This window comes from Oxyura jamaicensis, chromosome 3 (genome assembly GCF_011077185.1).
Source record: "Oxyura jamaicensis isolate SHBP4307 breed ruddy duck chromosome 3, BPBGC_Ojam_1.0, whole genome shotgun sequence".
In the NCBI taxonomy this organism is placed as follows: Eukaryota; Metazoa; Chordata; class Aves; order Anseriformes; family Anatidae; genus Oxyura; species Oxyura jamaicensis.
In genome coordinates, this window is record NC_048895.1 from 9885476 (window position 1) to 9909999 (window position 24524).

At 39.3% G+C, this 24524-nt stretch overlaps 2 protein-coding genes and 3 non-coding genes across 5 annotated transcripts in view; 1 reads left to right on the forward strand and 4 right to left on the reverse strand.

Moving 5' to 3' along the window:
• Positions 1–610: 610 nt before the first annotated feature.
• On the reverse strand, positions 611–20370 carry WDR43 (WD repeat domain 43; the record flags this gene model as incomplete). Its single annotated transcript, XM_035321289.1, has 17 exons — positions 611–1771; positions 1863–1918; positions 2546–2615; positions 3061–3174; positions 3934–3997; positions 4765–4796; positions 6223–6309; positions 7120–7257; positions 7725–7856; positions 8757–8843; positions 9303–9474; positions 9860–9924; positions 10959–11061; positions 11553–11692; positions 12868–12988; positions 18447–18568; positions 20164–20370. Coding segments are annotated over 17 exons (1830 nt in total), but the record flags the coding sequence as incomplete, so codon positions are not given.
• LOC118165375 lies at positions 8287–8365 on the reverse strand. Its single transcript, XR_004750021.1, has one exon. It is a non-coding gene; the product is annotated as a small nucleolar RNA SNORD53/SNORD92 (small nucleolar RNA).
• Positions 11360–11443, reverse strand: LOC118165377. Its single transcript, XR_004750023.1, has one exon. It is a non-coding gene; the product is annotated as a small nucleolar RNA SNORD53/SNORD92 (small nucleolar RNA).
• LOC118165376 lies at positions 17958–18035 on the reverse strand. Its single transcript, XR_004750022.1, has one exon. It is a non-coding gene; the product is annotated as a small nucleolar RNA SNORD53/SNORD92 (small nucleolar RNA).
• A 3556-nt stretch (positions 20371–23926) lies between the features above and the next one.
• TRMT61B (tRNA methyltransferase 61B) overlaps positions 23927–24524 on the forward strand; it is an 8084-nt gene continuing 7486 nt past the window's right edge. Inside the window, exon 1 of the mRNA XM_035320560.1 lies at positions 23927–23983. Coding sequence (XP_035176451.1) covers positions 23927–23983 — 57 coding nt within the window. The remainder of the gene's footprint in view (positions 23984–24524) is intronic.

The following is a 24524-nucleotide window of genomic DNA, read 5'->3' on the forward strand; positions in this document are numbered from 1 at the left end:
GCTTTGCCTTCTAAAAGGATGGCACACAACTATGTGTAGGACCTTGCACAAACCTAAACACAGGTACTGCTTGTGTTACTCCATGCCCTAAGAGCTCAACACTTACTAGAGAGGCAGACTTTCATTCACACTCTTTTGCCCGATTTGAAGCCAGTCTGCAGGAACATCAGTACTGCTTGAAAAATTACACATCACACGAGCCTGATATGGTGGCTTGTATGAGTAAAGTATGCACAAGTGTTTGCATGTATTTTCACAGCTTCTCAGAAATGAAACAGTAGCACAGCTTTACAAATTGTTCAGACGCTTATTTACTGCCAACTAAAACATTCCAAAGACCAGAAACCTCGGACTGCTGCTGTTTTACCTTCACCTCTCCAAAGAGGGATCAGCTCTTCCCACAATCAATCCACTTTCTCCAGACACCACACCACCAATGCAATGGGGAGGTAAGAAACCAAGAGTATTAGATGCTTTGCACAACATTGTAACCTATTAGGTTGGCTTCCTCTTCCACAAGATATCTACTTTGTACAAATAGAGCATTTCACCCTTCACCACCACCCTTAGGTACCTAAGGGCTCTCTCAACAAACATCACAGGACAGATATTTGGTAAAGGAGATGTATATTTATTCACTTTACAAAGAGGGCGGTATTTAGTTGCAACAGCTCCATTTATAGACAAATATATTGTACATTATAGTGGTGAATGGCTCAGACCTTTACCATGTTTTGCTCTTAAAAATGTTTGTACCTCTTCAGCTTCCATTAGCTGAGCAAATAGCTATCCTTGTTCTGCCTCTGAGATTAAAAATCCGTAATAAATGTGTAGCTGTGTGCTATGTATTCACAAGCATTCACCTTCTCACTTCCCTGTGTTACTCCCTTCTCCCTACCCAACTTAACAGTCAGTCTATCCTCTCTGGGTTAGCATTAATCTTATATACAGCCTCAATTAAAATGAAATTAGGAACCAGTGATATAGTTCTAATGTTCTTTTAAAGCACAAGGAAAGTCATTGATTTCTACATACAAAAGTCTTGAGTTCAAATTTGTTAAAAAAAAAAAAAAAAAGCTGTTTTTAAGCCGCTTTGGCATTAAGATACTGCCAAAGCATGGCTGAACTGATGGAAGGCGGAAAGAAAGAAAAGAAATTCGTTAAAGAATTTAAATATTACAAAAATATCTTTTTTTTTCCTTTTTCTTTTTTTTTTGAAAAATGCATCAGGATGTCCACTTGCTATTGCTAACTGAAGCATGGAAAGAAGGTATAGATCAGTTGTCTTTGATCCTTGAACATTTGAAACAAATTCAATGTAAAGCTGAACCAAGTTTACCACACAAACAGCGGTGGCAGATTTATTTCACTTGAGATACAAATGCATGTCCACGTGACAGGCATAATCTGAACATGAGGTGGAAGAAATGTTTCTATAGTAAGCGCAGGGAAATAGGGCGAGAAAAGGCTGGCGTGGTTAAACATTCTGGATTCAGAAATGCACAGTGCCCCACATGTGCCTCTGCACATAGGCTGTGCACGAGTCTGCACTCCCTATATGCAAATATGGCATCTTTCAGCAAGATGATCCAGAATTGTAAAGTTCTGGTGGCCCACTTGTTTAAAATGTTAAGTTTATTCTTTTATGCTGTTATTCTTCTTCACTTTCATTTTCTGGTTCCAAATCAGAATCACCATTGATTTCCTTTTCAACAGTCATGTCTTGTTCATCTGATTGTTCCTCTTTTTCTTCATCCTCATCCCAGTTTTCCTGGGGGAAGGGAAAACAGGAATGTTTGAGCTTTTGACAGTAATACAATTTCTGTTACAATCAAACAGGAGACTGATCCAAGTCCACTTACATCTGAGTCTTTGTCTGCAATCATCTCATCATCTGAACCTTCCTCTTCTGAGGATTCTGCAAAAAGAAAACAATCCCTCAGTCTAGAGAACAGACTTGAATGTGTCCAAACAAAACCCAAATCCACATGCTCTTAAACTAAACCATGCTCCTCCAATGAACCATGCTACTTGAATTCCAAAACTAATTCTACGTGAAGACTAGGTTGATCAACATAAATCAGAAACTAGTCATTCTGCTATGATTAAACAGTATGCAGTTGCAGTAGAAACCACAGGCCCAAATTGGAAGTGTACACGCACACAAAATGACACTACCACCTTGTAGTTCTGCTGATTCAAACATAGAAGCTTGACTGCATCGATCTTAGCAGATGGGCAGTTAGTGCTGGAAATCTGAGTTTGTTAGTTAAGTAGTGTACCAAACTTCCAATTAACTGCTTTTATACTTTGTAAAGCAGGGACAGAAAGGAAATAAAGGAAACAAAAGTAGGGGAATGAAGGAACAACTAACTGCAAGATGCCTACATGAATCACTCACCTACCTGCCATGGGTTTCCCACAAAAATTCTCTGCTTGCAGACTGTGTACTAATAGGTATGCGCAGGAACATGATGAACAGCCACCAAGTATCAGCTATCACATGAGCTCAGGAGTTGAGCTACGACTAGCATACAACACTTACCATCCTCATACACCAGCTTGGCAGTCTGGTTAACTTCGGTTATATCCTGAACTTTTTCCGCTGCTGCAACCTGAACAGAATTTGCAGATTAGCCTTAGATGAAATCATGTGTTCTCCAACCTTAGAAGTCGACAAAACTCAACAATGTAAATTAAGTCTACGTCAAGGTTAACATTCATTCATAATTGTAGTTTAACAGCCAAGTAAATAGGAAGGACAAAGGAAAATTTTAGAAGCACCTGCTCTGAAGTGGCCTAGTATCTCTTGTTTATTGCTCTTTAAAATGCTACGGGTTAGTAGACATTTGGCAGGAAAGACCACCTTCTGCAAGCATGGATTGACTAGACAGTCAATCAGTTGTAGTGCTTTGTGTATTGTCAGTGTAGCTGTACAGCAGCTGCACTAAGTTCATGATGACAAGTTCCATTAAATGTAAGCTCAACAGAAAGCTACGGCTGCAAACAATGCTTCTTCTACACATATGTATACACCTGTATTATTAAATCTGAACTCACCTGGGTGACAAGAAGGAAGAGTCTTCCATGTAGACGGGAAAGCTTTTGCAGAGTTTTTACTCTGCTCTCCATTAACTGGTATAGCATTCCCAGCTGAGGAATAAGGTCTGGCAACTTGAGAGAAGGAGGAAGAAAAACAAAGTTGTTAACCAATACATCATTTATGTCTTATTTTAAAATTTTAAACTACCTTTATACATTTGGGGCACATAATCCTTGCTCACACCACTCTGGACAGAAGGGAAAGCTGAGAATTTACAGAAATCACCTGCAGACCTATCAACTAACATTTGACCATACCTAGAACAATCACCTGCTCTCAGAACATGGCCATTCTACTTACACTACTTTTTCTTTCCACAGTCACTCAGTAATCTGTTTGTTTGTTTATTTTAAACTGAGCAAGAATGCTTTATCCATCACCTGCTAAGAGAAGGCTGGACCTCGATCCAGAAGCTACTACATTACCTGCTACCCTGCCAACTTAGGCATACCTTTACCCTATATGTTCAGTCATACCCAATACAGTCTCAAGATTAGCATTACAGTAGCAAGACAAATTTAGTTCTTTAAATTTTAGTGACATATGCTAGATCATACTTTTGACAGTTGTTTTGTTCCCTACTTCTGTTAGTTATGACATAATTATAGCCATCCCAAAGTCAAAACAAGTTACGTCATGAATAACTAAGGCAATTTATAAAAGATGTCCACCAACACAGCAAAGTGGTATAAGTATTGTCCTCTGGACATTGGTATGGACACTACCATATGTGGAGAGCAAGAGACAGATTCCTAAAGGAAGACAACACGTGTTTAAGCATTTAAATCTAGTTTTAGTTACATGCACTACATTTAATGTAAGATACTTACTGTGGAAAGGTAAGATGCATGTAGAGTAAAAACAGACTTCAGCCATCGAACCATTTGTGAGGCACTAGAAATGATATTAGAGAGATATTGACTGACAACACCCATTTCATTTTCTAGATGCTAAGCTGTTCTACAGAAAGTCCTCTACTTACATTATATAGAAAGAAAAATGAAAATAATACAAAAAGATGGAAATATAGTAAGTTTGATTATCCAGATGAGGTGTCTATATAGAAGGTACTTGCTAGGAAAAGAACAGACATCTAAGTGAAGGACTAAAACTAGATATTCTCAGGGATCTGTGTTCCTAATGTCTTAATGGAGGTTTCAATGGATAGAAGATCAAAGTATTATTTTTTTTAACCAGTTAAGGACATCTAGTCACAGCAAAGCTATCCCTCTAGCAGTATAACATGAGGGAGAGGAGAGGAGAAGTGGGGGTGCAGGAAAAACTATGTTTTTCTTAAACAATACCAGGAGCTGTCTAAAGAAAAGCAAACCACACAAGCAACACATCTGATAGTGATTTGAGTTCTCATATTTAGCAGGTGTGAGCTGTCAATATTCTGGGACTTAAGATACTTTCTTAGAATACTCATTTCAGGTATCCTTTTCCATTTATTATTTTCACTTACATCAGCCTGACAAAGCACTGTCTTAATAAAAGTTCTTCTTTGCACCCACAGCCAGGTGAGAATTTTTACCTCAAGATGCTATTACTACGAGTGTTAATTACAGTTACTTTGGAAATCAGCACAGGGAAAGAGGGGACCATAATGCACACAATAAAAATGTTTTCCGTTAAAAAACTATGGGTGACGTGTATCTTACCTGTATGGGTTGCCTTGCAATCTCTTTGTAAGCTAGCAGGACAAAAATAACAACAATTAACAAGCAATTAAAGCATAATGAGCTTAAAACCTGACATTATATCTACATGACAGCCCCAGTATTGGGGCAGAAAGATCTCCAGGTATTTGAAGTTTCCTAGAACTAACCTCTGCCAGACTCCAGAATATTGTATTGCTGGCTCTACCATGCTAAATGCAGGCTCATAACTTGCAGAAGCTGAGTTTCATTACTACAACAAAACTGGGACTCTTAACATACAATACATCCAGAGGAACTTGAAGTTTTCAGGAAGAGCTAAGAAGGAAATTCCTTTGTGATTTGTTTGTATGTCTCTGTGTATCTGCGTAGTAGAGCAGCTGCTGCTAAGTTGACAGGTTGGAGAAAGTGAAGCCTTGCAAGGTAAAGGCTCTTTCATAGAACAAATTGCAAGTTCCGGACAAGAGTTACGTGAAGATCTCTCCATCCACTGAGATTATCTACTCAAATACTTAAGATTCTCTGGCACAGGTCCAAGAGAAGAAATGCTGCACCTCATTAACATAGGTCTATTAGGTATCAAAACTTATGTGCTTAAAGCAAATCTAAACATTCAAAACCAGGCAGCCTGCATAATTCAGTTAAGGTTAGTAACAAGTAAAAAATAAATTTTACTTGTAGCCAGCACATTAAAATACAAGAGAAGTCTAACCATTAGCTTCTTACAGAATGTCATTCACGTAACAAGAGCAACTAAGTGATGTTCAGTTTAAACAAAGTAATACATAGATAATGCTAATTAATAAATTAATAAAGTATTTCTGCCCAAACACAGATTTTATGAACTATCACTGAATATGCAGTCCAGAAGCCAAATTCCATTTCAACTGACTACTAAGTGATGTCGCAAATCACAAATACAGGAACTAGTCTTTTGAGCTACCTTCAAAAGAAGAATGAAATTGCCCCAAAAGTGCTATCTAAAGTGATTGTTTTAAGTACATATTCTGTTTTTCTTTTTCTCGTATATATAGTGTTTTTAGGAATTTATGCTTGTTTTACTTACTCAGGCTCGTACTGCTGTTTTCATGTTTCAAATTATCATCTCTTTAATAGCGTAAAATAAGTAACGATTTTTTTTTTTTTGCCATGGACTAAATTCTTTACAGCTGTAGGTTACCTCTTCCTTCTTTTCCCACCTTATTTTTTATGATAATACTAAATGATCTAATGCTTTTCCTAGCTTTGACAGTGGCACTTTGTCCTTTGGTTAAGCTTCAGCCAGACAAGGTAAGAGCAAATCACAGAAACTGAGAATTAAATAATTTTGGTATTATAAAACTTTAAAATCAATCTTATTTCATTTATTGAAATCAAGAAACATATCCTGGATTTTCCCCAGATAAAAGACAAGTCAAAAGTGGTTTGTATGACAAGAACATGAAATGCAATCTCTCCTACCTCATGCAGCAGTGGAATGACAGCATGTATAGGCATTCTGGCTACTGTGTTCTTTATTAAAGCGTCCTTTCTTGTGTTAAGCACTTTCTGTTAAAAATATGGAAAAATAAGATCAGGTAGTCATTCAGCTTTAACACATGGGATCACAATAAAAAATTCCTGGGTTTATCTCTCTTTTTCTACCCCTTTGCATGCTCACATGAAAGTAACAAGCAAAACAAAATTTACTGTGAAAAGAGTTCAATTTTTCAAGTCAGCTACAATTAATAAGACATTTGATTAATCTGCCTAAAACAATCTACTTTTGCCACTAGTCCACCCAACCCACATTAGAAACAAAGCACCAGACTTATTAAAGAGAACTTTCCTATCTATTTTTCTGTTTCACTTCTGTAAATAAATGCCTTTCTCCAGTGTCTGTGACAAGTAATTTCTACTCAGTGTTAAATTCTCAAGAGATTTCATTTTCCTGCCCCATAACTACCATTTTCCCCTAGTTCCAGTGGCACAAGAAGCTTTTTAAGTGAAACTGTTGTCATCCATGTATTTTTCAAACAGTATCTACTCAGAAATTGTACCTAAGCACAGATTATTCTCTATCTCAAGCTGAAGGGCTTGCATTGGTAACATCAGTTGTAAAACATCTGAACTCTGACACAAGTTTATCATACACAGAAGTGCTTCGAAGTTCACAGACTGACTCAGAAAGCAAGGTAGATTTTTAAAAAACACCACCACCATAATTTGTAATACCAGTGCCTTGAGCAGCACGTCAGCAATAAGCAGCTAGGAGAAACAATAGGATCCTAACTGTTCAGCCTCCACAGCTTTCAAGGAAGCTCCCCACAAGTCTAAGCAAACAGATAAAACAGCATATAGGGATCTTGTAACACTTACATTTAAGATGTCTGAATCATTGCTTTCCAAGCCCTGAACCAGAAGTACTGCAAAGCTATCTGTTTGCGGAAGGCCACCTGGAGTTTTCACTTTGCTCACATCGATATCCAATGCCCCTAGGCGCTCTTCAATGCTGTCCTGCAGACAGGAAATAAGGAGAGTGTTTCGGTTCAGTTTCTCAGAAATATCAGCTGAAAGCAAAGTAGCTAACCTACACCATTCCCTCCTATCCAGCTGAAAAACAACAGATTTAGCATATTCTTTTAAACATACTAAGAGAGAATAGCCAGAGAGAAGAAAATGAAGTTTTGACTGAGAAGCAAGAATATATCTTAACACAGAGTGACAGACACAAGTGTGTGATAAAGTTCTGCAGTAACACAGCAAAAGTATGGGAAATGCATTCAGGGCTTGGATGAGAGAAAGTTTTGGTTTTGTTTGTTTGTTTGTTTGTTTACCAATGAGAAGACTTTCATACAAAGATTATGATTCACTTTGCCTGCATGCCAAACACAAAGCAAGTTCAAGTTTACCTAAAGAAGCTGCAATGATGATTTAAGACTTTCGAAAGTCTTTCATTGTGTTTTAAAGAGGATGCACCTTACCTCTGTCTCTCCTGGTTTCCTCTTGCTTTTATTTTTCTCCTTTCCTGAGGATGGAGTTTTAACAGCTGCACTATGTCCTGGGATGCCAGGCACTAGAACTTTGGTGTCTGAGTTCACAACTGGCGTTTTTACCTGGTAGAAAGAAATAACCGCATATGCATGAATTGCTAATACCTTTAGCTTTCCTCAAGTTTAAAATACTGATTTTATTTCCAGACTCTTATATGTATGTGTGTTAAAACCAGCCTGCCACAACCAATTAGAAAAATGCTACGTGCCCCTTCCAGAACGCTTCTTTCCCCACGGCTCTGCTGCATGGGCCTTTATTTGAAGTACCTGCCCAGCCTTCTGTACTTGTGGGAGCCCTGCTGGGCGCCCACTGAAGTGATACAAATATGATCTGCTACAGTGAGCACTTCAACTTCCACCTAATGTGCATAGAAGACAGACTTATAAATAAAATTTTGATTTTGTGGTTCAAGAACTTCACTGCAGTGAACAGTAGTGGCATTAAAATGCTACCCTCTTTGCTCAATACACATCATCTTTCTCTCCACAGGGCATGCTCAGACAGCCAAGAGAAATGAGTCTTCAGTGCAGTTCAGCAAAAAGCGAAACCAAGATGGAGATCATCACTGCATGCCAGGGAGCTCCCAGACCTCTCACAGCATTTCAGCTCTGTTATCCCCCACCTCCAGGGACCAAGAATTTAGCACAAAGGCCCACCAGACTGATGGAAGTACCAGAACTGGCAGCTAAACTGAGGGTTAGAAAACTGGGGCTTTCACCTCACTACATCAATGCCAGGAGCTATGATTTGAGCTACTGGAGGGTAACTGTGCAAGTGCATACCAGTACACAGAGCAGCCATGAAGCACATTTCCCCGCCAACAAAGGCTATGGACCTCTGTAACTACACACTGCAGATCTGAGCAGACCTGCCTAGTAATCCAAACTCATTTTAGAAGTAAATTCTAGTATTTCTGAATTAAAATATGAGAATCGACAAAATTGTATTTCACACAAGCTCACCTTTGTTACAGCAACATCTGTTTTAAGTGCCAACACTTTCTGGACATCCCTTATCAAACATATGTGGGATTCGGTGGTGTTCAAAGACTAGAAGGCCAGGAATAAAAACAGTTAAATATTAATAATTGCAGGATTAATTCACTGAACTATGGAAAGGTGAGAACAAACTCCAGATGCATAAAGAATGAGTCCCTCCCACCCCCCCCAAAAAATCAAGCAGCTGCTTTACAAATCTGCCGTTTATTACCAGATCTCTGCAAACAAGTTCATGCAGGGAACAGTTTCAAAAAGTGTCAATGGCCTAATGTAGTAACAGTTGAGATGGCAGGAAACAGCAGTAATGCCAAGTTTTCTCCAACTGAAAGAAGAATACAAATCCCCTTTCAAAGCAACTCAGGGGCAACAGTCATAACTCCCAGAGAAGGGGGAAGTAATAAGAACTATCTCAAGATGCAATTCAAAAAAGTGCATAAAAAAAAACTCAAAATGAGAGCTGTTTGGAACCGTATTACAGAACTGCAAACCTCTCCAGTAAGTTTTACATACCACTCTCTCTATGATGGGCTGTAAGGTGTTTCCATACACTAGCAGCAGAGACTGTTTGTCTGTGCAAAATGCAGCTGCTAGGATTGGGACTGGTTTTGGCGTAGAGTCCCCATCATTTCCAGGTGTTGCTATCTGGATAGTACAGTTTGATGTTAAGGGTTTTTTGCAATAACTGCAGAAAAAAAAATAAAATAGGAATAAAAAAAAACATGTTTCACTTAAAAGGCTTCTACACCTTGCACATGTAAGCACCCTTCATTATCAAGTCTTCAAACTCAGCTAGTTTACATCTTCTACAGATGCTTCAGATGAGGTACAGACAGGGAAAGCCTCAGCAAAAGCAAGTTAATAGCAAAGTACAGTATAACCCCCCAACAAATACATTCTCCTGCATTTTCCCGAAAAACATGTCAAGTAAGCCAAGACAAAGAATCCATTGGAAACTGGTCTGTGAAGAGATGCCAGAGTTTAAAGGCAGCAGCACGACAAGATGGGCTTTGCCTTCCAGTAATCCCGGACCTTTCTCAAAAACACTCTCAGAAAGAATACCAACTTACCCATTTAAAATGTGTTCAAATAAATGCAACTGCCCATCTCTGCACACAACTGCTAACTTCACAGGCTGAAAGAAATCACAAAAGATTTTAATTAGACCAAATAACAAACATCCCACAAGTATGAGACTTCAAGAGACATTTGCATGGTTATGATTTGACTTCTTTCAGTAGCTAAATACGTTAGAGATATAACTAAATCCATAAGGAAGGTAAGAGACACTAACATCTCAGGAACATTTAGTACAACTATTAGAAGACAAAAAGATAATTTGTAGCTGTACTTTACTGTGTAACTACTGATACATCCAAATCTGAACAGCTCAGACACTAGCAATGTTCCAAAAAATACCATACCCAACATGTCTAGAGCTACTGGTCTACAAAGACTCTGACACTTTAAATATTCTCACAGGAAAGAAACAGAAACAAAGTACTCTGAGCTATTACAGGTGTGCATTACAGAATATTCACATCTCCGATACATACAATAAGAAGGCACAACTCGAAACATTAGAAAGTATAGCGTGAAACACTGGTTTTGGAAAGAAATCTAAAGGCAGCAGGAGAAAAATGTTTTAAATCATTACAGAAACTATTTCTGAATGTTTCATATGCATTTTTCTTAAGACAACTATGAAACACTTGCTGAAATTGAGACTTGGAGAATGCGCATTGCCACTTCAACTTGTAAAGGTTAGTTAATTCAAAATGCAGTTGAACTACTGAAGCCATTTGTGATCAGAATAAAGCAGGACCACACTTAAATTGCATTTTAGAAAAAAAAAATTACTGACAAAATCTAATACACATTTTGATTACTAACTTGTCCTAAATAGGAAACAAATTACATTTCCACCATAACAAGCAAAATTTCAGAAAGACAAATGGAATTTGCACTTAGCTTTGAAAATGAGTATTTCAAACTTTCACCTATATAAACGCACCTGTAATAAATATTCTCATACTTGTGAATCAGCATTCAAACCCTGTCCTGTCATAACAGAAACGAAATACAAGCCAAATTTCTTTCTTTACACCCTAGAAAGGAAACTAATGTGAAAATTGTTAAACATATTTCGTTATAAACTACTGCTCCTACCTCTTCTTTGACTTCTGAAACAGTCAGGTCAATAAAAGTTGGTTCATCTGTTACTGTGAAAGACATCACAGCATTCTTTTCTTTCCTATCTGATCTGATCTGCCTGGAGACACAAACAACAGATTATTTAAAAGAGCAGAAACAGCAGCCTCTGCATCTGAAAAGCAGCACAGTGTTATGGAACCTGTAAATCACTTCTGATTCTTATCTACCTCACTCATGCCATACCTGCAGCTTTCAGCTTTCAAAAGTGTTCTAAATATCAAGTACAAAGTAACTCCCATGTGAAATCCAGCAAGAAAACTTAGTTTAAACTTCACAGCAAGTACAAAGAAAAGGAAGCCCATCACACACACTGTTCCTAGCATACCTTGGGAATTCAAGTGGCAACTACTGGAAGCATGCTCAGACACAGCCAAGGAAATTCAAGTCTTCACTCAACAATCAGTGAATCGAAACCACCATTTAAGAGATCATCACTGCATTTTTCCAGAGTGCCCCTTTTGCTTAATCACAAAGTTCAGAACATACTTGTCGAGTCTATCCTCAATACTGATCATAATCAAAGTTACAAATTACAAAAAGCTTACATACCATACGCTCAGTAACCGGTCATGTATAGCTCCAGACAAGAAATAAAGCCCTGTAATTCCATCAAAGGACTTATTTTCATTCATAGGCTTCACTGTAGTAAACATTAATGATGACACCGATGTGGCATGGCCTGTGAAATGCTGAGGGAAAAAAGAAGGAATTCTTCAATCATTGCCATAAGCAGTCATATGAAAAAAATAAATATTAGTTAAAGAATGTTAAGAAAGATCCATGCTTTACTAAGTCGGCAAGGATATTTCAGTGTTTTTTCTTTTTAACTAGTGATCAACTTTGTTGCATTTCTATATTTCTACATTTCATGGAAATGTTTTCAGACACACTACATATTCATCAGAATTTAAGAAGTTTAATGGGGAATAAAAGGCAAACTTGCTGAAACTAAGCCTGTGAAAAGAAATCTCACATCTGCCTGTACTGCTGTTACTGTCAGAACGCACTTCATTTCACATTTTACAATGAAACTAGATTCATAGTTTCATTCTCAACTGTAAGATGAACGTACAGGTCTGCTAACACACCAAGACTGTTCAAACAACAACAAAAAAAAATGAACTACTCAATTTTTATGTTCACAAATAGTGGTTTTGGTCATCACAGGATGATGTGTCATCACAGACACATGTACAGTAGTTGCCAGATGCCAACAAGTCCACAGTAATGGCACATGTACACACTTACCAGGCTGCAAGTACCAGGAAATTCAGAAACTAGTTGCTCCTTCTCTGCTGTCATGCAATAAAACACGACTGCATTTATGGAACAGCCAAAATATGGTAACTTGCTTGTGTGTGAGCCCTGCTTGTGTGTGAGCCCTGCCCAGGGAACAATAATGGTTTTTCTCCTCTGCCTTCCAATTGCTTTAACAGCAAAGCTGATACCACCAGTTATGTACAGTTTAGCAAAGAAACCTGAAGGAGCTCTCACAAAAACTCATGCCAGCAGCAAACTAATTAATAGTGTGCTGAAGTGAGTTCCCTGGTAGAAGGGCATCAGAAAAGGACCGAGTGAAAAAGACACCTAAGAAAAAGGGTTTTGGTGGCATTCTCAGACACAGCCAGGAAATTCAACATCCTCACTGAACTCTCAGCAAGTTGAAACTACAGTTCATGGTATCATCACACTAACAGCTTCCAGCAGCCCCAAGGATGCCAGCTACCTCCTCATACCCAGTAAAATTTTCAGATGTCTTATTAGGAAACAAATACATAATGTCAGCAATCAAGTAAGATTTTTATTATTTTGTTATTATTTATTATTATTTACTTTTTACATCTAGTTGAGCAAAGTTACTTACTCTGTAGACTTCTTTGGTCTCCAGGTCCCACAGTTTTATAGTTCTACCAGCTGAAAGCAGCATTTTCCCATCTGGACTGATGCACAAAGAGCTGACACTGCTGTTGTCGCCTTTCCACTTACTAGAATTTGGATGTAGAGTTTTTGTCCAAAGGGAGAAAGATGGAGAAATAGAAAAGACAATATTCATTAGCATAATTTCAAAATGCATGCCAATGATGCTGAAAAATTTAAGGCAATATGTATTTTAAAAAGTAATCAAAAATGAGGTTTTTTATTCCGTTTCTGCTCCTCTTTCAAATTAGTTCACATAAAAATATAGCAATTCAAAAAGAAAAAGATATTTTGAACTTCCGTGCTTTGCTTTGTTTGTTTGCTTTTTAAATACTTGCTTATTCTGTTCTGCATGTCCCCCTCAAAGTTATCTACTATTCAGAATCAGGTAAGAGGAGACATACCATTTCAAGACTTCTCTCAGCACCATAATCCTAAAAGCTTACACCAACCTATTCAGAATGGACTTCTGAGTTTTGAGACCCACTCAGTTCCTGGCACTCCTCTCAAGTCTGTCAATTACACTGACAATAATAACCTTGGCCTTAAGATGTCCATGGTTGAAAGCACTATTTAAGAAGAAGAATGATGTAGTCATGAAAAGCTTGCATCTGCTTAGAAAGAATGTGAGTACTGTTATATTTCTCACAGGACAAAATTATGAGGAAATCATTAACCCTTTATAAGATAGTAAATACCTCAAAACTCAACACAGCCTGATGGCGAACATCCCTGCTGAAATACTTCCAAGTAACTTTCACGTGCCGAAGCAGCACCTCTCCTGCCTTCCAAAACAGAGCTCATTTGCATCATCGCCTTTGATTAGATTTCACAGAAGCTACAAGTTTTACTGCCTACAAACTTCACAAGTAACATTATACTTTACACAGAATATATATATAAAAAAAAAATCTTCCAAATGAGAAGGTCAGGACTAAGAATTTCAGACCAAGCTCCATTTAACGAAGCGAACCCAAGAAGGTATTTTCAAATGTACTAAAAAGACTTGTCTAAACTGGGCTACAGAATATAAATCACAGCGAAAAACTGTTAGTTTTTACTTAGGATGCTCTTTACATAATTTTACAGAAAGAGTTGTTAAATAGGACATCATGAAACAAGTTGCATAAGGAGACAAACTGAATGCTCTGAGTGTTCAGAGCATTCTGAGTGTTTAAGACTTGAAAAAGCTACAAACAGAAACAAAATGTCATCCAGAATTTTCTATATTACTTCTCTCCATCACCTTGTCTTGCCTTTTCTTCTACAGAAACTCACTCTTCCCCAACTTGCTCTTCTTCCAGAAGCTTGCTCTTCTACCAGAGGTTTTCACGTGTGCTGGACAGACCTCCTGAAGAGGTTCTACAGGCTACTTCTACAATAATTAAAAAAGCCAAACCCAATGCCACGTGATTTCAATTCCCAATCTAGCAGTCCATACCTCTACTGGAAAATATCCAGAAGACTGCAAACCAAAAGAAGTCGAGCATTACTTCTCTACCCCAAGAGCTTCTATCCTGAATTCTGTGAGATACATACAGATTCACTTGAGTCACAACTGTTAGAGAACGAAGGCAATCTGACATGCACGGTGGTGAAAAGCTTGGTCAAAAGCAGTTATTTTGGTTTCCTTGTTCCTTCTAGTCTCATCAACTTAGCTAAAATTTTAGAGGGTTTTTTTTTTCTTCTTTCCAGTTTCATTTACTTTAGATATGACTTGTAATACAACTAGATTTTTTTTTTCTGGTAAAAAGCATGATATTATACTGCCAGTGTGCCTTTCATTTATACAATCCAGTAATATTGCTGTTGTTGCCATCTTCAAAATAAGAGAACACAATGCCTCTAACTACCTTTTATATGCTCAACCCCTACCATCAAATCTAGGAGTATTTTTCAGCATTTTCCTAAGCAATTAGTACACTGCAACCAGAGCTGCCACAGAGTAACATCATTACTGTCAAGCTTTTAGCAGAGTTTGTTGGTGGCGTTCTCCTCAATTCAACAGAAAACACACGCAGGGGTAGGCACATCCTGCACATCAACACCTCGTTAGGGGGCTGGCATCGCAGGCAGGTCCTTGGCTTGTGTAACCACAGGACTCTTTCAGCCACTAGGACTGCAGAGGGGAGATGGTATCCATCTTGCAAAGTGAGACAAGAGAAAATTTACATCGGGCTTGCTAACCTAACAAAGTAGGAATTAACCTATGTTTGTTGTGAGACAGTGACCATAGTCCCCGAAGAAGCGGAGGTATGGGAAAGAGGCAGAGGGAAACACCCAGGTGAAGTGTGACAGGAAAAACTCTCACATTTCCCAATACAGCAGCATGACTGGACCCATCTCGATGGCTGCCCATGAACACATGCAATATGAGAAACAATCAGGATGAGTTAGATATCCATGGACAGCTTCAGAGCTTTGATCTTATTGGGACCACAGAGAAAAAGTGGGAAAGCTTGCAAGGCAGGAATGCTGCAATTAATGGACTTTCAGGGATGCTATTCAAGACATGCCAGGAAGGTGAGGAGGTTTCCTCCACACAGAAGGGTGGCTTGAACGCATGGAGCTCTGCTTTGAAACAGGCAAAGAGCCAGTGGAGAACTTACAGGTACGTATGAGAAGAGGCCAACAAGGGTGATGTGGTGAGCATCTGCTACAGATTGTCCAATTAAAAAGAGGTAGATAGATCTTCAGAATCCCAGGCTCTGGTTTTTCTAAGGGACTTTAACCACTCCAGCGACTGCTGGAAGGGCAGCACAGAAGGGCAGAAGCAATTCCAGAGATCGCTGAGAAGTGCTGAGGACATTGTCTTGATACACACATTGATACACACATTGTCTTGATTTACAACCAGACTATGAAAGGTGCTTTACTGGATCAACTACAAAAAAAAAAAAAAAACACCCCACAGGTCAGGGATGCGATGGCTGATGACAACCATAGCTATAGCATCCACAAGACAAAGGAATTCAAGACCCTAAGAAAAAATGAGCAAGATAAACAGCAGAATAGCAGAATTACAACAAATTCTGGGCTTCAGAAAAGCAGACTGCAACTTATTAAGAGAATGATTTGCAGTATCCCACTGGAGATTGCCCTTAAGGGGAAAGGGCCTCAGGAAAGCAGGTTACTCTTCTAGGATAAACTCCTTCAAGCACACAAAAGGTCCATTCTCATGTGCAGAAAATCACTGGGTGTTGCAGAAGGGTGTCTTGGCCAAACAGATAACTCTGGATTCACCTCAGAAATGCAAAAAAAATGGAATATAGAGAAGTTTGAAGTAGGGATAAGCTACATATAAAAATATTGCCCAGGCATGCAGGGACAGAATTAGGAAAGGCAAAGATCAGCTGGTGTTCAGACCAGAAAAGAATATGAAGACCAACAAAAAGAACATCTGCTGGCACATCAGCAGCAGTAAGATCATGACTGAGAAACGTGCAGGCCTGGTGCTGAATCATGAAGGGACCCATCAGGACACAGAAGAGGCCAAACCACTGAAGAGCAAAGTTTACTCTCAAGCCTCTCATGTTCCCAAACCTAGTGCCAGAGCCAGAGGAAGCAAAGCATTAGCCACAGTAAAAACACATCAAATTAGGGATCACAAGAGCAAAGGTTAACACGTGCAGCTCTGTAAGATGGAGCATGGAATAAGCATAAGCATGCTCCACAAGCAGCATGGGATGCACCCAGAAATGCTGAGGTCAGTGGTACTGCAAGGCCACCCTACCATCTTTGAGAGGTCACATAGCTCAGAAGAATTATCTGGTGACTTGAAAAAAGACAAATGTATCTGCAAAAGGGAGAATATAGGAAACAACAGGAAAGATTATACAGTACATCCACCTACTAACCATTTCCAGATATAAAAAGGTCAAAGTGACTGGAAACAGCCAGAACAGATTTTAAAAGGGAAATCATCCCTAACCAACCTAACTGCCTTCTTAATGAGACAACTGGCTTTGTGGGCAGGCACTGTATGCAATTTAAATTGACTTCAGCAATGCTTTTGACAATGCCTCCTATCAGACTACCTAACTCCAGTCTGGCTGCAATGATACAAACTGGATAGTCTTGAAGGTGGTCTAAGAATTGCATGGGACACTGGGCTCAAACACCTGGAATCACCACTGCTGGTCTGGCTGGTGGCCAGTTACTGGTGTAATTCCCTAAAGACATTTCAATGCCATTTAACAACCTTAGTATTCACCCAGGTCTTCATCAATAACCTTGGAACATGACAGTACGCACCCCATAACAAGTTCACTGGCAATACCAGACTACAGAGATCAGCAGATACACTGGAAGGCAGGGCTGCTATTCAGGGGCATCACAACAGCCTGCAGAATTAGGAAGTCAAATCTCAAACATCAAAGGAAAATGTAAAGTTCTTCGCGTGGGATGGAAACACTATTAGTAGTGAGCATTTGTAGCAATGAGGTCAACAGCACACTGACCTGCATTAGCTAAAGCATGCCCAGCAGGTCAAGAAACGTGATTCTTCTTCTCTCTGCAATACTCTTCAAATTACACCTGAGCACTACCACCAGTTCCGAACAGTACAAGTTATAGACATAATGCAGTAAATCCAGTGAAGGACTACCAAGAAGGTTTTGAGGCTGGAGCACACAGCATAACAGGAATAGGTGAGGGAATTGGGCTCAATCAATCCTAATAAGAGAATGCTAAGGGCAAATCTTAGTGCCATCTTTTGCTATCTTATGCCAGGGTCTAAACTTAATACAACATAGGGACACATTCCTTTCCTAAGAAAACTGAGGAGGTTACTGCTCGTCAGCTGTCTGCAATGCACACACCATCTCTAATGAAACTGGTAAACTGCTGCAAGAGTAATTTACAAGAAAGTAACAACAGCAGCAGAGAAAGGTCAAGGTGTCATCACATACTAGGCTTTTATTGAGGTAAGATAACCAAGATTAGTAACAGAAATCTTAGTTTAAGTTTAAAAAATGTATTACTTTATTAGAAAGGGAAAAAAATGCCTACCTCAACAGGAGTTTAAAGAGTACCAGCCTGCTCAGACAGCCAAGTGGAATTGTCCCCACTGCACATCAGTAGTGAGCGAAACCAATTGGGTTATCATCACAGCAAGGCCCTTCGGGCAAAGTGAGGTACACATAACAGATGTAACTAAGATGAGGTGTTCCAATATCTTCTAGAATTTGGATTTTTCAGGGTCAGAGAAGCATCTGAAAGCTTTTGTCTCACTAAAGACAGCATGGAGGGACATAAGCCCCTCTTAGCAGGAACAAATTCATCTAGTCTTTCCAATACAAGGAGAATCCAATACAAGGAGGAAACTTGACTGTGAGAATTATGCTTTTACCCCTTAATAAAAATGCTTTAAAGCCCACAGAAAATCAATAGCCACCAGACAGTTTTGTCCAGTGGGCATGAATCCTACATGGAGTGCAACATTTCAACAGAACATCACTAAAACCTGTGAAGGAGAAAATACACATCAAGTGCCAAGAAAGCCAACCAAGAAGAGGCATCACTCACCACTTTACTTTGCAGGTCTGTGTGTTCCATTCCACAATGTGTTTGTCCTCTGAACAGCTATACAAACAGTAGTTGTCCTGATGCCACCTTACACAATTTATTCTATTGTCATGACCACCATCCTACAAAAGGTAAGAGAGTGTCACTTATGAATAAATGAAGTCCTGCTACCAAGTCTTCCCTACCATCAACAGTATGAATAAGCTGCTCTTTCAAGAACTGAATTCAAATCATTGGCAATTCATAGAGGGGTGCATAGCATGCAACATCTTGGGGGCTTTTAAAGACCAATACACATTATACAATTATAAGTTAACGATACTTCATATTTTGGTTTGTACATGTAAGTATTTGGACTAATTCTTGCCCTAGTACTTTATAGTTAACAAAAAAAAAATGTCTTGTACACTACTGAGAGCCAAAGCTGTCTTAACAATATGAAATTTGCTCAAAAGAATGGCTAGCACGTATGTCCTGCTGATAGTGTCTGATTGTTTAAGTGCATTTAGAGATGGGTATCCTTCCCTCTACGCTCAGCATTCAAGAGCGTGCAATCATCAAATCAGAAGACCCTACAACAGATTATCATCCACCTTTCTTATTGAAGGACTGAAATATCTGCTGCTCAAATCGACAAATATTTTAATCATTTATCATTGTATTTCTTACAGTTTATAAAATTTCCCTATTTGAATCAGCAACAGCCAGTTCAGACTGCTTCCAAGAATGTCACTGTAAATTGGCCTTGAGCAAGACAAAAAAACATCACAGCAAGACATTCTGTTTAGTAAGGACACCTAAAAGTGACAGCTCTATTTCTAGCAGGAATAATCTTTTAATTCAACCTTTATGTAAAAAAAAGTACTCACTACATATCATCTGCTATGCCGATTATATAGAAGAGTGGACAGTGTTTTCAAACCAACCCAAACTGTAAATTTTAACCTGAAACTCCCTCACTTTGTTCACAGTTTTTAGGCTTAAGAAAATTTTCCATAGAACAGTGTTGACATTCATCAGCTAGTGTCACTTGGATGCATCATGATTTTAAGATGTCCTGGCTTTCTCTTAATTCCTGTACATTTATCACTACAAGTTTAGAAGCAAAAGAATGTGCCTGAGCATATCAAAGTATTGCAATGAGTTGCTTATACAGATTCACATTGCTTGTTACGTAACCCAAGCCTAAAAACAAGTTACTTGGGAGAGGCAGAAAAGCCAACAATGAGCAGTGAAATCTTTGAAAATCAGAATCTCATCTGAGAAAGATCAGGTTCTGAGGGTTCCAAAGCTTCCACAAGGAAGCAAGTTTGTATCCGTACAGAACATCAATGCAACACCTTCACAAGAGTCAATGAATGCTTCAGTGCTGCTCTCTTTTCCCACAACCCTGTGCAGGGGCAAGGGGTACGACACTCCCATGGAGTACCTAACTGTTTAGTTAGACATTTCATCAGTTCTACCATACCTAACGTAAAATAATAAATCCACACACAATATTAGGATACTGCATAAACTTTGAAATCTTGATGTGTACATACTGCTAATAATAGAAAAAGCATCATTCAAGATTTCCAAGAAAGTGAATTACTGCCCCTCTATTCATATATGTAGCTACTAAGAAAAAAAAAGATCTGGATAATTAGGTCAGTTTAGGATAAACTGACTGACGCCACCACTCTTTGGCAGTGTGTGTGATGAAGAGTGTATAACTTACTAGCTTGCTCTGTAACTCTCCTTTAACTGTGCTGTACAACAAAATGCTACCAACTGCCGTGCCAATAGCCAGGATATCTAACTGCTTGTCCACTTCTGCAGCTTCAGACTTCCGTTTTTTCCTCTGGGGCCCATCCTGGAAAATTGGAGAAAAAAAAAGAAAAAAGAAAAAGTGAAACAAATTAGTCTGACCAGCTATTCTTAAGTGTTAAAGGGTAAAAAACTTCTGCAAGTTTGAGACCCAGTCAGCCAGCACGAATTCCATGGAGGCAACAAATGAAGACACTGAAGCACACAGAACCTAGAGGTTCATCTTGTACCTCCATGTACAACTTAACAGAGTTGCTATGAGTCACTTGGAAATACTCAGTGGAGGCCATTTTGCTAACCTAGCCACCACCACACATGAAGGAAAACAAAAAAAAAAAAAAAAAAAATCAAGTTTTTCACAGAGCTCATTTCCCAGAAGGTAAAGATTAATACGATCACGTAACTTCATCCCCTGGATGGAAATGTGTTTTATCAAGCATGATGAGTTTACTGTTTCCAAAAACCTATTCAAAAAGTTGTGCAAATACTAAGCATTGATAATGCCTATTAAAAGGAAGTGTTACCCCACTTGGCAGAGGGAAGCAACCAGGACTTGAAGCTAAGTCACCTGCCCAAGCCCTCCTCTGATCAGGCAATTCTCAAGCCTTTACCCTCTTGCTTTGCAAGCGATACCAATTACTTTTGGAAGGAGTTCCCATTCACCTTGCTTTACCAAATGCACACTAAACTGAAGTAAGAGAAAGGCAGAAGAAAGAGCTACATTTTTTCTTACAGAGTTAATCCCATATAACTAATCACCAGGAAAAAAAAAAAAAAAAAAAAAAAGGAAAAAGTGTTTGAGCACTTTAGAAGAAAAAAATAATCCCTAATGCCAGTGGTTAGTTTTTAAATTGGACTTTGGTAAGTCTCCTTACATTTGTTACATGACAGCAAAGCACTTTCTCAGATTAAAAATAATACCAAAAAAATACACACAAGGTAAGGCTTTCTCTACACAACAGCTATGTGCACTAACCAACAGCCAGACAAAGGCACAGGAGACTCAGATAAAACGTGGGCTCTGGGCAAACTCCATGTAGTGCAGCTAATCTGTCATACAATAGACATCACACAGCAGACGTGAGTAATTTCTACTCAGGCCCAGAGATATGATTACAATCAGGCTTTGGGAGTTTTCATGACAATTAAAATTTAAAATTTTAACAGTGCAGGGTAAATAGTTCAGTTCTTTGAATTACTAGGACTTTTCTTCCCCTCCATATTTAACATACACAATGTTTTCCCCAACGAAAAGTGTTTCGTTTGGAGCCAATAAATACAAAAATGCTATATTGCTGGTTTAAGACAAAAGCAGAGAAAAGAGAGGACACTGTTTTTTTTTGCAGGCAATTGTTTAGGCTTCATCCTTCATGGGAAAGAAAAGTGTTTGGAAAATATAATGAAAACATACGAGCTAAGAAACCATCACAGTTACAACACAAAACCAAGTAATCAACAAGGTTTTAAGACAATATGAGAAAAGGCTCACACGCTAGCTAAATTTTTGGCAGCGATGCCAACTAAGCCATCTCAAAACACTCATCAGAAATGCAAAGACTGGGACTACATAGTCAGTGGAGATCCAAGTACAGTTTGTCTTTTCAGATACTTTTCTAAATCTCTTTATGTAGTTCTATTAATCACCACTACCAACCAGGACTGCAAATCAAAACCACGTTTAAAAACGGATTTTATTCTCTTCCCTTCCATAAAGCTTTTAATTACAATGTATTCACCTTCCATTTCAGTTTGTGACTGACTTCCTACTAGGGTCAACGGTGTTTCCAGTGTCTAGGAGAAAGCTAGGGGCAGTAAAGGTTTCTCCAATTTATTTATTTTTTAAAACATGTATTGCTTTACTGAACACGCTATATCAGCGCCGTTAGCGGGTCATTTTGTCATACCTTTTTGCTTGAAAGAACTATCAGTGGACAATTCAGACACCTATTAACATTTGAAGTGGCAAAACAGCACCTAGCTTTCCTGGAGCAGACAGTGGAGCTGAACTCTATCAAGTATCCGGTCCTTTCAAATTTTTTCAGGTTTATGGACGATCAAACTTGTTTAGAAATACTGAAAAATCGCAGTTTTAATAGCAGAGATGGTGAGAAAGTTATTTGCAAGGGGAAGTTTTTTCCATAATGTTCTTTCTTAGGTAGGGCAGCTGTTGAGAATGAAACTTTTTTTTCTTTGAGTTAACAGAAAACTCATCCCCATTGCTAACACGTGAAGTAAAGCACTTAAAGCACTGAAGTGGGGGGAAGCTTGAAGAGACTTGAGAGTTGAAGGTGAAAAGAACAGTTGTGACTTATTAGGAAGAAAGTGGAAGAAGCTATTTTGAAAGTTGGTGGTCGGCATCCTCTTGCAGAACATACCGCTGCATGGCAGGGGAGACGGTGAGCAGGGCAAGCAGGAAGCACTGACACTGCAAAAGCACGTGTGCAGGGAACATGCCAATAAGCCACCACTGCATCAGCAATTCCAGGGCCTGGAGTTCAAAACTTCATTTCCAATATTCCCCTCGAAACACGCAGCCTTTGTTAACGTGGCAGCAGTCCAGAACGTGGTTTAGGTGTGACTTGTTGAAACAACGTTTATAGATATCTATTGGCACAGTTTTACTCCTGAACACCAGATCCTAGTACTACCCACGGAGATGTCAACTGCCCAGCAAACAGAGGAAAAAAGACCGACCAGTGTAAGAGAAAATACATTGAATATAATGTATTTGGAAGAACCATCACAACTGTAGTTCTGTGGCTTAATCCAAGGACAGCCCAACAAATTATAAAAGTTTATGGCAAAATTATTCCAAGAAACAGTATGTTTTGGAACTGAATTTGAAAGAGTACCAACTTCCAGGCAGCAAACAGCATTCAAACTGCTGGAATAATAGAAAGGACCAGGAAGAGACCGAAGTTTGATGAAATCCCATTTCCATACAGCCCTAAAAACAGTTACATTGTAGCATCTGTAGCTTTTAGGGGTGGCTGTCTATTTTTTAACAGCCACTCAACACTTTTAAACTTTAAAAAAAAAAAAAAATTAAAGTCTCCTGTGGTTGATATAGGGCACCAAAAACAGTGTATCATGTTAGGTTTTGAAGCTGCACTGCACAGATTAACACCACTTTCACATGCCAATTTCAGTTTACGTAAGAGCAAAATTCCTACTCAGCCTTCTAATCAATGTATGCATTTTTTTCTTCAAAAGTGTATTAAAAATTACTAAGTTAAAGGCCAATTTAAAACTATTGCTTACTTCAAATGCCCTTTTTAAATTTGCTAAACTAAGCTGCTCAAGTGACAAAAGTGGGATAAAGCAAGTCTTCCTACGGACAGGCAATCTAAAGTGTGTTATGCACTTCAAAATACCTGTTATTTTCCATGAACAAAAGTGTTAATATACCAAAACATGTTAAAAAAAGTACTTGCTATGACAAAGGGGGTGCATCACATATCATTGTCCAAGGTATAAGATTTGGTCAGGAAACGGTATGGTCTAGCCGAAAGCAAAGGAAATGGTATGCTCTAGCTAAAGGGATAAAGAATACTTCAGCATGAATAGGATGAGAGGAGCGTAGCTCACGGTATATAACAGAGATATTTTCGTGTTGAGTGTCCAATTGAGCTGAAGTAACTTAAATTCAAGGTGGGAAACGTCCAAGCCTTCCGATGTGTGCTCAGAGGACAATTGCTGAATGCAGAGTACCTACTTGCAGGATTCCTGAGGTGAGGGATGCGTGTCACTGACAGTGCAGCAGCCTGCACAGATGTATTTCTGAGCAGGAGGAAGCAGAGATACGGCCCGTACCGGTACCTGCACCGCACGTGGACGCACGCAGCCTCTCTGTAACACCACCTGTGAGGCGTGCTGTGAAGTAAAGCGACATACCTTGATCCTTCCAGAAAGCCTTCTTCCACGCAGGTGATACAAAAGACAAAACGTGGTCAGTGCTTTTGACTACGGTGCTTTTTTAGAATTACAGAAAGAAGGAGAAAAGCCCTGCAGCGCCAGTTTCCCCGCTAACACCTCAAATCGCCCTTCCAAGGAGTAAACCCCACGGCGGGGAAGCCCCACACACACGCGGCGTGGGGCCGGGCCCGGCCTCTCCCAGAGGCACCGCTCGTGTGCGGGGCCCCGCTCCCCGTGTGGGGGCTCCCCGGCCCCGCCGCTGCCCGGCCACGCCGCGGCCCCGCCACATGGCGCCGGGAGGGCGGGGTGAGGCGGCGCGGCCACGCTCCGAGGCCGCGCGGGGCGCACCCCCCCCGG